The following is a 15257-nucleotide window of genomic DNA, read 5'->3' as shown; positions in this document are numbered from 1 at the left end:
ATCCAATTTCTTTTTTTAAAAAGCACGTCACTTAAGCACCCCAAAATGCCCCCATTAGGTTATACAGTCCTACTGACATTTTAATACAGCCGTTCAATTCCAAACAAAATGTTCACATCTGAAAAAAAAAAAAAACAATTTAAATGTAACACTTGTCATATGCAATTAAGGTAGGCCTCCTCCGGGTGGGCGATGCTTCTCCCAGACTATCCGCTTCAGATGCTATCATTCCTCTCAGCACCTGATTGACATCATGCTCAATGGCTTTGTCATCTCAGGAACAGCATAGCTGAGACGGTAAAGGTTTTATCAGCACTACGCTTGCTAGAGAGGATATGGTGGTGCCGTTCTCGAGATGATGCAACCACTGAGGACAATGTCAATCACTCCTGGAGGGGGGGGCCATAATAATGACATCCGTAGCAGAACAGTCTGGGAAAAGTTTTTTGGTGGGTTTGGGGGAACGAGCTTAAGGGATCTGACAGGTTCCCTTTAATATTTCTAGGTAAGAGCAAAAATAGTATTTCAAATACTCACTGTGGCACTGAAGGCAGGAAAAGCAGCTACATGAACTTTGTTCTGAAAAGATCGAGCCTGAAGGAAAAAGATAAAAGAGGGTAAAGTCCCTAGTTAGTTGCCTTATGGTGCTGTGGTTACAAATGAAATTCAGGCAGAAATTAAGCTGTCGAATTGGGGCTATACTGTGACTGTGGCCGCAAGACAGTTCCCACAGCTAAAGATCGCTATATACTGCCGCTAAAATGCCGTTGAATGGCGTACCGCAACTGATAGGTCACAAAAAAGTCTAAATCTTTCAGATGTTTTGCAACCTATGGGTCGCAATGTGACATCATTCACCTGTAGCAGCGGCACAGGGCAATCTTTGGCTGAGACAATTATGTCACGTCCAAAGTCAAGGTGTAGCCCCAGCCATAGGACCATATAAAACAGTCATGTAGGGTGTCGCCCCTATGACTTGATAAACACGCTGTGACTTTAAGAGATGATGCTCCCTTGTGTTCTGTATTTTGTGGATTAGCCGGCAGAGTCGGCGCTCCTCTCTAAACTGTGCAGTTGGACTAAACCTGCCCAAAACAAGTGGGAAGAGCAGAAAGAGTGGGAGAAGAGTTTTGGGTGGGAACAAAGGAAGTCGGGTCTCCAGAGAGAGGAGACACTGCCTGAGAAGTATCAGAGAACCGTGGTTGGGAAAGAAGCACGGTGCTGGGCTGAGAAAGAAAGACTGAGACAAACCATGGCAGAGCCCTAGCAGCCATCAACCCCGTACTGGACTGGGAAGCTCCTGAGGTTGTCGGTCCCGGAAAAGAGGAGAGACACCATCCAGAAGAGTCAAGTTACTCCGGGTCTGTGGAAGAGAAGCCCCCGCCTGCCTTGGAAGGAGAATGTGCGCCGACAGCGACAGGCCATCGAAATATCACAGCATTGAGCTACAGTGAGTGGCGTTATCCCCCCTCAACAGTACTGAGTCCTATACTAGTGTGCCCACTCAACAGGGTACAGTGTAGGCCTCAGTAGCTAGAGTATGGTATCCGCGTAGTCTGAATAGCATAAGTCAGTTAGGTTGTTAGCGTAGCGTAACTGTAAGTAAATTCTTCTGGTAAAGTTGTATGAGAATTTGTAATAGCTAAGGTGACACAGTGTTGATGCAGTCCAGCTAGAATCTGCAGTGGCTGTAAATTATACTGTTCCTATACCATATTTCACCGTTGATTTACACGTATCTATCATGTCCGATAATAAAAGCTGTACCCTTGTTTCTGCACCCTCGCCTCCTGTACCGTAATTGAACTCTGCCTAATGGAGGTACGTTTGCCCTAGTTTCAGTCACCCACTAGCCAACATAAGAAAATAAATAAAATGCCACACACCAATCCATAGACAAAAAGAGAGGAATAAACTCTGCAGCAGGCCAAAGAGGTTTTCCTAATAATTCTGAAGAGCAACTAAAGTACCAGTGATTCTCCATTGGAACCTTTGAAGGGCAATGTCCCACTGTAGCTAATAATAAATGGATAATATTTGCAATTAAACACTCTTAAAATAGGATTTAATGGAGAGATACGCTATTATCTTACCCGGTATAGCGCCATCTGGTGTTTAAAATGTAGAATAATGTGCACGTCCACCTAATAAGTCACACACCAAATAGCGCATGATGTAACCTCACTGCATCCGCTTCATCTCCATCCTAAGAATGATTACTCTTCTACCAGAACTCGGCATTTTCAGGGCAGACTCATTCATCTCGAGTCATTTTTGCAGACATGGCATATTTTAGGATCATGAGAAATACCTTAATAATAACATTTTAATCGTCTAGAGTTTAATACGTTATTGATTCATTAATCTGGCGGGAGATAAGTCACATTCATAATTAACACATCAGTTTCCTATCATCGGATTTCGTGTCTCGCTGAAAACAATTAACTTCTGGAGCACACAGGCTTGTCGCTCACTGAGGGTTGAAGAAGTAACGTATTAAAAGATTTCCCCGACTTCAGTAATACAATTACACCATTTTCTATTTTGCTATTTTTGCCTTTCAATTTCTCAGGCTTGTATCTTCGCTTGCTGTAAGTGGCGGCACAGAGTATACACTGTCTGTCGCACTAATGTGATGATCTGGTGTATAGGTAAAGAGTCATAGATTAACCTCTTGCACACTCCACGATAATGAACATCATAGGCTACTGAGTCACCACACCATGACATACAATAGCATCAGTGATCTTGTAGACACTTGCAGTGTACCAGTGAGATCAGCAGTTGTAAAACAGCTGACTTCAACCCCTTGAAGGGTTTGTCCTATATTCTGTCTTCAGGAGCGCACCACTCTCCTAACTCTTACTTCCAAAGGGACTGTGTGCTCCTGATAATTGACACTTCGGCCCACCGTTATTGTTAAAGGGAACCAGCCAGCAGGATTTTACATATAAAGTAAGGGCAGTGCCATACTGGCGCTGGGATGGGGAATCCAATCATACCTTCAGTTTAGAGATTGGATGTTTGAGTGCAGAAAAAAAACGTTATCAAAAGATACAAAAATTAGTGCATTGGTTGACTGGCATGTGTGTGGCACCCCAGTGGTCTGGGGAGCCACAGTGGTGTTGTTCTCATCACTGGGAGCAATGCCATGCTTGGAAACAGTGAGGAAAATCTCTGCCAGGTACACTAACATACAACACCACTTCTTTCTCCAGACCAGTAGGGGGAGCTCATAACCTGTGTTGAAGGCAGCCTCTCTGGTCATACTGACTTGGAGGAGGGATTAGGGAGCAACAGGAAGCCAGACCTCAGAACAGTAGTACAAAGCAAAGAGACCGGTCGCTGTTTGAGCTGCTGCCAAGCTCTCCAGGACTGAGCGCATAGTGCGGGACACCGGCGTCCCAGGCTACTGGGTGCTAATGGTCCAGTAGTAACGCCGGAGGGCAGAAGAGTTCACCTCCTCTGGCCCACCTAAAATCCGGAGGCGAAGTGGCAAGAAAGAGCCCGGGGTTACTGCTACAGAGTGGGCCCCAGTACCGGATCACGCTACCCGTCAAACGAAAGACTTAACACACTTAGAAAGAGGCACGCTGTGTAACTTCAGGAAAAAGGAAGCTTATACTCACCGGGCAGAGAGAAACTGCCCTGCTGCTTCCAGGCTGACCGGGCCACCAACTCCTGGACTTCACCTCATACCAGTAAAAGGTAAAAGGAGATTCCAACCTGTGTCATCCAGTTCTTGTCGGCGCCCTCAGCCCTGCACCCCCAACGTATTACTCCGTTCCACCGTCATCCTATCTCTGATGCCTAGCTTAACCTGCGGGAAGCAAATCTAACCTAGCTGCAGAGACATCCGCCCCAGAGGACAGCGACAGCAGCGGCGGATGTTACCTGGCCGTATACCGTATCTAAAGACTTTCTTTCCTACTACCCTCCTTTCTGTACGCCTAGCACAAAACTGGGTCAGGCCACCCCCTGACGACGCAGAGGATCTGCACCACCGGCCCGGCAACAGGATGGGTTAACACCCTCGACCCTGGGGGGGCTACATGTGCATCAGGGCAGGTCTTCAGTGATGCTTCCTCCCCTGGCTGCCTGCCTCCCCTCCATTTAAATTTCTCCCCTTCGTCGCTGACATTAACACTATGCCCGGCGCTTGTGCAATATTATTTTCAAGTTTTTCTCCAACTCTTCAATAAAATGGCGCTATAATAAGCACATGAGCAGACAGAGATCTCTGGTGCCATTTTATTGAGGACACTGCGAGATGACTGTGAACGTTGGAGGCACATGCCAGTTTAATGATATGATTATGGTAAAATTAAGGCCATGTAAGGTCATCACCACAATATAAAAGCCACAACTATTCTTTTCTATCGATGTATCCATAGGAAGGATTCTTTTCCTGGCATGAGATCTATTTTAATGTAACTATATTAATATACATATAATGTATTAAATAACTTTAACAAAAGAAAACAGGTAGAAGAATGTAATAAACTGGATTTTTTTTTGCCACATTGTATTACAAAGGCTAAAGTATTACAGTAATTCTACTTTTGATTACTTTTCATTTTTTTGAAGGATAGTGATCGAGCCACCTGATTTACCAGCAGAATCGTGCAGACATTGCCTATGGTAATGGCTTAACAGAGCATCAAACTTCGCCATCTAGTCTGACCCCTTTGGAGATGGGTGTACGAGACCAGACAAGATCTGAGAATACATTATTAGGAGAGAATTCTAAGCAGAAAAAAAACTGCCAAACAGGAAAGAGGATCCACAACCCAACCTCTCCGTGCATCACAGAGACATGAATTGGTGTTTACCCTACAATGTACAGGAAAATATGCAAAAATGTCCTAGTGCAGTGGAAAGTAATTCTCCATTGTTTTGTTTTTTTTCGTGGGGGGGGTTTCATCACCAAAAGGGGATTTTGTACGAAATCTAATATATAAAGCTGAGTGCCTGTATGTATGTATGTGTGTATGTCCGCTAAAGGAATTCGCACGGTCGCATTTACAATCACGAAATTTTGCACAGACGCCTCATGTAACCCAGGGAATGTCGTAGACTACGTTTTGACAGGAACAATTAACCCTGCGCTTTACAGTTACTCTTCAAAAAACCTGCCTCCGATAAAGTGGATGGAGCCTGGAACTACAGGTTATTAATAGGAGCTGTGAGTGGTTGCTATAGGAACAAAGGACATTGTTAGTATAATAAGCTTATGTGTGAGGTAATATGATGTCGGTGGGGAGACTGATAGAGAGAGACAGAGACAGACAGAGACAGATGGGGAAAGAGACAGGCGGACGAGGAAAGAGACAAGCAGATGGTGAATGAGACAGACCGGAGAAAGAGACAGGCAGACCGGGGAAAGAGGCAGACCGGGGAAAGAGGCAGACCGGGGAAAGAGGCAGACCGGGGAAAGAGACAGACCGGGGAAAGAGACAGACCGGGGAAAGAGACAGACCGGGGAAAGAGACAGACCGGGGAAAGAGACAGACCGGGGAAAGAGACAGACCGGGGAAAGAGACAGACCGGGGAAAGAGACAGACCGGGGAAAGAGACAAACAAAAACAGAGACAGACACAGAGATAGAGAGAGACAGACACAGAGATAGAGACAGATAGACTGATATACAAAGACAGACAGGGAGATAGAAACAGACAGACAGATACATAGACACAGACAGACAAGGAAAGAGAAAGAGAGACAGACAGACAGCAACACACAGACAGTGACTGGGAGAGATACAGAGAGACAGTTACTATCCCGGGCAACGTCCGGGTAATACAGCTAGTATTAAATAAATTTCAGTAAGTGTTCAATACTTTTTTCCTGTATCATTTCTCACTATTATACATAACTTAATTTATTGACATCTGTGGTTTGATTTCTTTGTCTTTGTGGATTAGATGGGGTGTTATTGATATCTGGTGAAAAATTCATGTCAATAGCACCTTTAGGCCTCTTTCACACGTTCATGGAAAACACACTTTTTCACAGACGTATTGAAGGTGCGTATTGGGTAACCATCACGACGAGGGAGGAACGTCCGCTGCCAGAGCGCTGACTTCAAAGGCAGGAGCCGCTTGCCTCTGATCGGCCAGCGCGCTGCCTTTGAGTAGCGGCTGACAGGAGAAGTTCCAGCCTCGTCGCGATTCTCGCCGATACACATCGTATACCGTCAAACTACAAGAACCATGAGGCCGACGATGGAACGGAAGGTAAGGTGAATATAATATGTGTACCATCCGTTCCATCGCCAGCCTCATGGTTCTTGTAGTTTGCCGCAAGGATTCCTCCCTCGTCGCGATGTACCGGCGAACTACAAGAACCATGAGGCCGGCGATGGAACGGAAGGTAAGGTGAGCATAATACTGTATGTGTGTGCGAGCGTGTTTGTGTGTGTTTGTGTGGACTGCACGATCGGGTTAGAGCGCGGTGGATGTACGGAACCGGAAGTGTGTGCGGTGAGGATTTTGCTCGTACAGCAAAGCTTTCTCGTAAAGAGTTACAAATTTACAGCAAGCGTTGCTCGTTTAGTGAAATACTCGCTAACTGGGTTACTCGTTAAGCGAGGTTCCACTGTAATATAAAATGTTCAATAAGAACAATCTGATTAAAAAAAAAAAAATCAGTTATTTTCTAGGATGCCCAGTAATGGAAGAGTAGCAGAATTTTTCTTTTTAAATTAGTAGATTTTTTTTTAATTTCAACAAAGATTAGCATATAAACGATGTAAACTCAAGATAAGGATGACAACTTAGAAGGTGCTCGGAAGTTCCGTCACACTACAAGTTCTTACTTCCCCTATTACAGGCGGAGAGATTGAGTAGCAAACAAAACAATTACATGGACAAACTTATTTACTGCAAAAAAAAAAGAAACTGGCAAAGGGTTACTATTCAGAAAGTCTCACCCTAAATGTGGTGGAGGGCTGCCATATAGATATCTAGAATTTAGCCTTACAAGGGAATCTCATTTATTCAGCTGCTTAGCCGTATGCTCCACATTTGTTCAACGGCTTGGACTCTGTTGTTTTTAAACGCAACCATCTTTTCGTAAGACCATGATGTGTTTATATATGCAATTATATCAACCCATCTGGGAATAGAATTTCCTCGTTTTTTTTTTTTTTAGATCGCTAGTTTTGTGGCTAATAGGATGCTCTCCTTTTAACGAGAATTGAATGTATATTAATTAAAAGTAAAACTAATGATGGAGGAAATCAGTCTGAAGATAGAGGTCCACAAATGGATCTCAGAACATTCCCAATAGATGTGTAAAGAGAGCCTTTTTTTTACTGCAACCCCGGCAACACGATTTTGACACAGAGGGAAACATTTGATTCAGCTTTATTGGAGTGTAATACCATCTCAAGAGAGTTTCATTGTAAGCCTCTACATGAGCACTACAAGAAAGGTTTTATGTTGCGAGGGTACCACAACGGAGAGTGGTCCCATCTATTTCTGGTGTCAGGAGATCACAGTTTAGGGTTTCATACACACTTGCTCAGGTTAATACTGCTGGCAGTGCAGATTTTCCTTTATCCAGCGCTGCTAGGGTTAAGTAGATCCTCTGGTCTCCTGAACTCAATGAAAGCGATAGTCATCTCTTTTCTATTGCTAATGTTAAAGATTTAATCTGGTCTACAAGATCAGATTGTTATTATTATTGTTTAAATTTGCTACACCTAACATAGAATAACATCTATATATTGTGAGGTAGCAGCGTTGCTTGGGCAAAAACGTGAGGCAGTGAGGCAGCAGCGTGTTCAAACCAACAGTCTATTTATTGTTGCAGCATAAATAGATCCAATTTCCCATAGTCAAAGTCTCTTCCGGATCACAGCCGGTGCATATAGACAAATCCTTTGTATAAAAAGTCTTGTTACCTTAGGGTTCTCCTAGGCTGACACTCTTGGCCTGTGTTCACTCCACACAGAGCCAGCTCCGCTCACACAGCATGTGGTAGCTTCATCAAGCCTGGCTCTCAACTGAGACACACCCTGCTGTGCTCTGCCAGATTTAAACTAAAATGCTAGACATGAGGATTGCTACAAAACCTGGACTGGGAGGAGGGATCTGTCTCCCTGTTACCCTTTGTGCTATAGTCCCCGTAATAGCTATAGCAAACTCAGAGGGTTTCCAGACACATTCTGGGGGACACATAGCGGTCTTCAAATATTACCCCTGTCACGGCCTCACAATATGTATGAAGGCCATTTTCAGTGTAATGTGCCTTTGAATATAAAATAATATATTAAGTACTGGTACATTGCATAGTGTACCAATCATCATCTCTAAAGGCCCCGTCACACGCTCCGATATATCAAGCGATCGCATAAGCGATCGCACCTGCCCCCGTCGGTTGTGCGTGACGGGCAATTCATTGCCCGTTGCGCAAAATGTCGTTAACCCTGTCACACGTACTTACCTCCCTAACGACGTCGCTGTGGGCGGAAAACATCCTCTTCCTGAAGGGGGAGGGACGTTCGGCATCACAGCGACGTCACACAGCGGCCGCCCAATAGAATTGTAGGGGCAAAGATGAGCGGCCGGAACACCCCGCCCACCTCCTTCCTTCCTCATTGGCGGCAGGACGCAGGTAAGCTGTGTTTGTCATTCCCGGGGTGTCACACGTAGCGATGTGTGCTGCCTCAGGAACGACGATCAAATGGCGCAGAGAAGGAGGAATGGCATTATGAAAATGAAAGACGTGTCAACGAGCAACGATAAGGTGAGTATTTTTGTTCGTTAACAGTCGTTCGGAGGGGTTACACGCTACAACATCTCTAACGATGCCGGATGTGCGTCACTAATTCCGTGACCCCGGTGACATATCGTTAGATATATCGTAGTGTGTGACGGGGCCTTAAGACTGGCCCCTGATGCACATGGCATGACTCTGCATGTTCCACATTACATAAGTGGTTATTGAAAAGTCCCTAGATTATGTAATAACAAGCTAAAAACCATCTTGGACCATGCAGAGTGCCAAGAATATTATCTTGATATCCATTTGAATCAGGTCGTCTCTGATTTATGTAATATTCCAAATGAACCAATCAGTATAAATGATAAACAAGGGTGTAACCAATCATTATGCAATAGTGTTGAGATTGACCAATGAATGTTGGGGTACATAGATTTATAGGTTAAAGTTTTTCAATAAATCACCCCCTGGGCATTTGCTCAGCTGGGGAACCACATGATTGACATTGCTGGCTGGCTTCCTCCCGTTGACGAACCATTCATTGGGCACATGGCTTGGCTGATTGCCATAACACTAATTAGCTCTGCTATAAAGACTTTCCTCCTAGTCCAGGTAACTGCTGGTGATAGTTTCTGCTTAGCTTGCCTCTAGAGGGAACCTGTGAGCTGTGGATCAGGAAGCCATTCAGAGAGCATTTGATGTGTAAAAGCTGTGCTGAGTTTTCCCTTCCTTGGTTCTTTTTGGTTTTTCCCCTCTGGTCCGTTACTCATTATTAATTCTTATCATTTGGAGTGCTTTGTATTTTACCCCTGTCTTTCTAATCTTCTCTGTGTCTTTAATCTATAGCGGGACTAGCATGCCTGCAACCCTGCGCACTATACAGGGCTGAGTCCAGGGAAAGAAAGGGATAGGCATGTGATCGGCAACGGGGTAAAATAACCTGTACAGGAACTTTAGTGAGTGCAGCGATCAGCCTCAGGTGACTTTAGGAAGTGACCCTGCTCCCTTTTTCCTAGCGCTAGGGCCCAACGTTGTATCATGTGCCCTGTGTTTTGCGGCGCTCACTTGGGTTTCTCTGTCCCTGGTGGTCACTGCATGACATTTTGTTAATGAACAATAGTGTCCAAGTCGATTCGTAAGATGAATACTTAATTTTTAGATCGTATTCTCAGGAGATGAAGGGGGTTGATTTGACAAACTAATTTCTGTTGCTGATGACAGAATATATGAGCCAAAGGTCCTGTGTTTAAACGGTTGCATCATTCATGATATGGGTGAGATTTATGTTGACTTTTGTTGGAAGAAAAAAGGAGAACTGAAGATAATGTCAAATGCGTAAATATTTAAAGAATTTGCAGTTAGGTATATTAAATTTACGGTGTAGGGTTTCAAATGTTTGAATGCTAGCATCTTTCATTAAAAATCATGTCTGAAATTCCATGCTCAACCCAAGATCTCAAGGCCAAATCTTGAATCAAGAATTCAAGCGTTTAAAGTGGTGCTGTTAAGGTCATTGATCTACATGATGAAGTGGTCTTCCTATGGTAGGTGTTCCAGATGGTCACTGTCGTATTTGTGGAAGAAAGAGTAGGAACAGAGATTTTGGGGGAGACCAGGGAGACATATAAGAGGTCTCTGAGTTTTGTCGACTTGACAAAAGGTAGATCCTTCTAGTTGCGCCCAATAGGGCAGGGGGTAATTTTGCCACCAGGACCTGATTTGGTCCAGTTGTGTTGCAAAGTAGTAATCTTGGAGGCCTAGGCCCCCTAATTTATTTTTTAATGAGGCAGCTGGCTATCCTAGCTTTTTTTTTTCCAAACAAACATAGTTATAATTTGTTGTGTTTTAATTAAAAAGGATTTTGGGATAAAAATAGGCAAGGTGTGGAATAAATATCAGAATTTGGGCAGGGAGAACATTTGGAACGTGGCTACTCTTCCTAGCCACTCCTTGCCCCTGATGAAGCTGCTCTAAGCGACACGCGTTGGGCCAGGTCTTCCTTATTATAAATTAAGTATTTATCATTACAGGGATTGTGTATATTTAGATCAGTGGATCTGGATCTTTTGACTACTGGGTCAGGATTTATTTATTTTTTTTGCTGCCTCAAACTGGGGTCCAGTCAAGGACTTATAGGTACTAGTATCAGTGTACTATATTATCCTCTGATGATTAGGTTATTAAGTCTGTACTGTATTGTTTGAATTCCAGTGCTTTTTGATATGAAGTAAACGGCTTGATATTCAAAAAAAAATGTTTCATATAGATCCAATCCCTGTGAACCTTATGGAAAATTCATTATAAATAATTTTATAGGAAGACCAACTGGGTATTGCTTGTTGTCTTTGGTGCTTTGTCACACTTTGTGCACTTTATCATGTTTGTTATTGTTGGTTTTAATATTTTGTACACAAATAAAATTGTTTTTTAACCCTTTATATACCTTGTGGAGTGAGTGCCTTTATGGTCAAGCTTCTTGTTTCTCCTGTCCAAAATGTGTTTTGCTTGACGTGTGCACCCCCATTTCATGGTCATTATCTGAATTCCTTGGCTGTGCATTCTAAAGCTGTTGTTTTGTACTCTTCCTAGCCACAACATTTCTTGTTTAGAAAAAATGTTGAAGATTTTTATCTATAATGAGTAACATTCGGATATAGTTTGCTTTAAATTGTCATGATTGACTCCTGGCTCAGCTGGAGCTGAGCCTTTTTTTTAGTTTCACTTCTGATGCAGGTCACGTTAGGGGTTAATCCTTCCTGCCTTGTTCTGGAGGTCAGGCTGCTTTATTAGGGCACTGTTTCTCTTGGACTTCGCCAGTGATACTTCTGGCTCTGCTGTGTTCTGCTCTTGAGTGACCTGTTGTCTGCCCTGCCCCCTCCTGACCTCCGTGTTCACCTGACCTGTTAACCTCCTCTGTTGTCTGTTTCCATCAGTGTCTCTCCCGCTGTCTCCCTGTTCGTTCTTTATCTGTTTACCTTTATTCTTTCTTGTCTTCCCACTCCCCCTCGCTTCTAGGCTCTGATTTCCCGGCTACTGACTATTTGCTTCCCTCTGACTACGTTTAGACTTTGCCCTTGTGTACTTACAAGACCTCATGTTGTGACACGGCTTTCTGACGATTCTACTGCCATCTGGTGGGCTTGACTAGTATTACCTCTGCTAGGGAATTCCCTGCTCATACGTTTCCTCCACTTTTACGCCCCCTAGTGGTTTACCCGCTAACTACCTTCTCAGATAGTTTCAGGAATCCTCTCAGTCCCACATTACTGCGCTGTACTGCTATTGTACATCTTAGAGTACAGCGTGACATAAATAAGGAATTTCGTTGTGGAGTAAGCTGACCTCCCAAGTAAGTTACTGGTATAAGATCCTCTTTCCAATTGAAAGGGAATTTCTGCATACGAGAGGGGATAAAGGTACGGGGAATGTTAATGGGGAGATTTACCCACATTAATTTTGTAATATGATAGCTTACCGAAATGGGCTATTACTTTTAATGTCCACTAAGCGACACTTCAGGATTCTCGAGGGATAGTATTATGTCGTCTGCGTACAGTGATATGTAGGGTGACCTATAATTTACATTGATTAACCTAATATTGAAGAATAGCAGATTTTTAAGGTAACTCATACTAACCAAAAAAAGGAATTTGCCATTATCATACTATCATGATTCTTCTGTGCAGAGCATCTTGCCTTTGGAGATGCTCCGCTGCACTATCCTGTGTTACTAAGCTAGCAGTGTGTTTGACAACACAGGATTCCATATTGGTGCTGATTACTCAGGTGTCCCATCTTCCTGGTAATTGCTCCGGCTTCTTTACTGAGCATGGTCTCACAGGACATCGCCAGTTGTATTTTCTGGATCTGCAGTTGTGCTGTTTGCTTGTATCTCTGTTAGTGTTCTGATCATTGCTTCTTGACCTGGATCGTTACCTGAGCACGTCTCTGTCTGCTCCCTGTATCTAATACATACTCTCCTGGAATTCTAACCCTTGGCCTGTGACTTGACTACGCTTCTGCTTACTCCCCGTGTCCTGACGTATCCTCCTGTTTCCTGACTACGGCTTGTCTGACTACACTTCCGTCTATACTATCCGTAAGTAGTGACTATCATCACATATACTGTTTTATACCAAACTACTCTGAGAATATAGACCTTCACCTGCTGAAAATACGGATATTGTGCCCAATTCATCATTTGTGATTTATTAGTCACTTTGTCATTTTTACCTTATGGTATCCACTGATATTTTTTGTGACAAATTGCATAAAATGGTGCATGTGCGTTATGAATGTCACAAAATTTTTACTTTGTTTACGACTTTTCCTCACCAAATATGCAAGTTCTGTGAAAAATCTCAAAAATATTTTTGCTAAATTTAAAACTCTTCCAGATTCCTTTACTCCAGGCATGAATTGGAGTGAGCTGAACCCCCCCCCCCCAAAAAAAATGCTAAAAGTCACATTTCATGAATCTTTCTAAAACATCTGGATTGGCAAAGTTGTCGAGGAAAAAGAAGACATCAAGTTAAAAAGTGGTACAAAAAGGTAATAGAGAATAAGGAACAAATACTGGAACGACTAAAAAATGAAGCAAAATATTCCAGAAAATTGGAGAAAGAACAATGCTCAATTGGTGCCATTGTTTTTACAAATATGATATCCAGAAGTCTGTCTACATTTCAGGGCATCAGCAGATCAAGGAGAGCCTCTCAGTTATACGTCACCCCAAGCTAGGATGAAAGTTGAAAGCCATCAGAGCGAATGACATCGGAAAATAGCAGCATATTAATATGTGAAGGCTGATCGAGTCCTCAAACCGCTCCGCTGTGCAGGATTCAGCACGTGTCTCCCATCCACATGTGTATAGATGTCACAGACATGACCTCCAGAATATGCGTTACGAGAACAATCTACGGTATATTGTAGTTTCCACCAGAACTCTACTCAAAGCTACAGATTCCTACCATGACACCTTACGCAAATAGTAGGTTTCATTTTAGATATTTTCTATAGCTTCAGTTATGGCACAAAGGCCATGAATGATATAAATCAGCCGCTATATACAGTCATGGCCCTAAGGATACAAGCTTATATAATCAGCCGCTATATACAATGGATTCTTCCTTTCTGCAGCTGCTGTCGTCAGTAAGATTCGTAATAACGCCAAAGTCCTTCTATCTGATCTAATAATAAAGGAAAAGTTTACTGCAATGAAGGCAACAGAGTTATTTTTCAATATATAAAGGATGCTAAACACGCAGGTGACGTGCTAACACATACCGCTAAGGTTCTGCTCACATCTGTGTTGTGTCTTCCATTCATAAGTGGCCACCATATTATGCCGAATCTATGGATCCACACAACGGTGTCCGTCGGACTCCACACACCAATGCCGGCGTCACACAGTACGATATATCGTGCGATATGTCGACGGGGTCACGTCGTAAGTGACGCACATCCGGCATCGTCAGACATATCGTACCATGTGACACCTCCGAGCGACTGTGAACGAGCAAAAATACTCACCTTATCGTTGCTCGTTGACCTGTCGTTCATTTTCAAAATGTCGTTCCTCCTTCTGTGCTCCGGTTGTTCATCATTCCCGAGACAGCACACATCGCTCCGTGTGACACCCCGGGAACGACGAACTGCAGCTTACCTGTGTACCGCCGGCAATGCGGAAGGAAGGAGGTGGGCGGGATGTTACGTCCCGCTCATCTCCACCCCTCTGCTACTATTGGCCGGCGGCTGTGTGACGTCGCTGTGACGGCGAATGTCCCTCACCCTTCAGGAAGAGGATGTTCGCCGCCCACAGCGACGTCGTCCGGGAGGTAAGTGCGTGTGACAGGGAGTTAACGACTTTGTGCGCCACGGGCAACTAATTGCCCGTGACGCACAAACGATGGGGGCGAGTACGATCACTTGTGCGATAGATCGTCCCGTGTGACGCCGGCATAAGGGCTCATTCACACATCCGCTTTCGGAGCACAAGTGCAATGGGTGATTTTAACGGACCGCACTCATACCTATGATGGGACTGTTCACATATCCAGGATTTTTCATGTACTCACCCAATCAAGGACAGATAGAATCTTTTTTGATAAACTTTTTTTTTTTTGCCTCCAAGAAAATAAAACTGATAAAATTTGCACCAAACTGATGACAATCTGATAAATCGCGGATCAAAAACGCTGATGAAACGCGATCCCTTTTCTCGTTCTCTTGGGGTTTTTCTGCTGACATACGCTACGATACAGAAGACCCCTTTAACGTGAAAACAATGTAAAAAAGTTGTGCAGAGTTTGACCTGCCTGATGTGATAAATCCTGTATACACGGCAAATCTGAGCCGCCACATTTGCAGCTACTGCTTTCTAACAGGGTGCTTTTTGGAATTCGGTGGCCTAGTTTAATACGGGATGAGTTGTATCATATAATGTACTGGAAAAAAAGAAACAATTGGAAGCGGGGTGACTTCAAAGTTGATACCAAATATAGGGGCTATTAACTTGTTAAACTCCACTA

General features: G+C 43.6%; 1 protein-coding gene across 2 annotated transcripts in view; it reads right to left on the bottom strand.

The window, feature by feature from the left end:
• Positions 1 to 15257, bottom strand: part of NDUFAF6 (NADH:ubiquinone oxidoreductase complex assembly factor 6) — a 123120-nt gene that overhangs the window by 5237 nt on the left and 102626 nt on the right. For both annotated transcript variants that reach the window (XM_075353056.1, XM_075353057.1), the window contains one exon: positions 538 to 594. In XM_075353056.1, coding sequence (XP_075209171.1) covers positions 538 to 594 — 57 coding nt within the window. The remainder of the gene's footprint in view (positions 1 to 537; positions 595 to 15257) is intronic.

This window comes from Anomaloglossus baeobatrachus, chromosome 6 (genome assembly GCF_048569485.1).
Source record: "Anomaloglossus baeobatrachus isolate aAnoBae1 chromosome 6, aAnoBae1.hap1, whole genome shotgun sequence".
Classification (NCBI taxonomy): Eukaryota; Metazoa; Chordata; class Amphibia; order Anura; family Aromobatidae; genus Anomaloglossus; species Anomaloglossus baeobatrachus.
The sequence above is the reverse complement of the archived record's forward strand: the minus strand, read 5'-3'. Positions and strand labels throughout refer to the sequence as shown.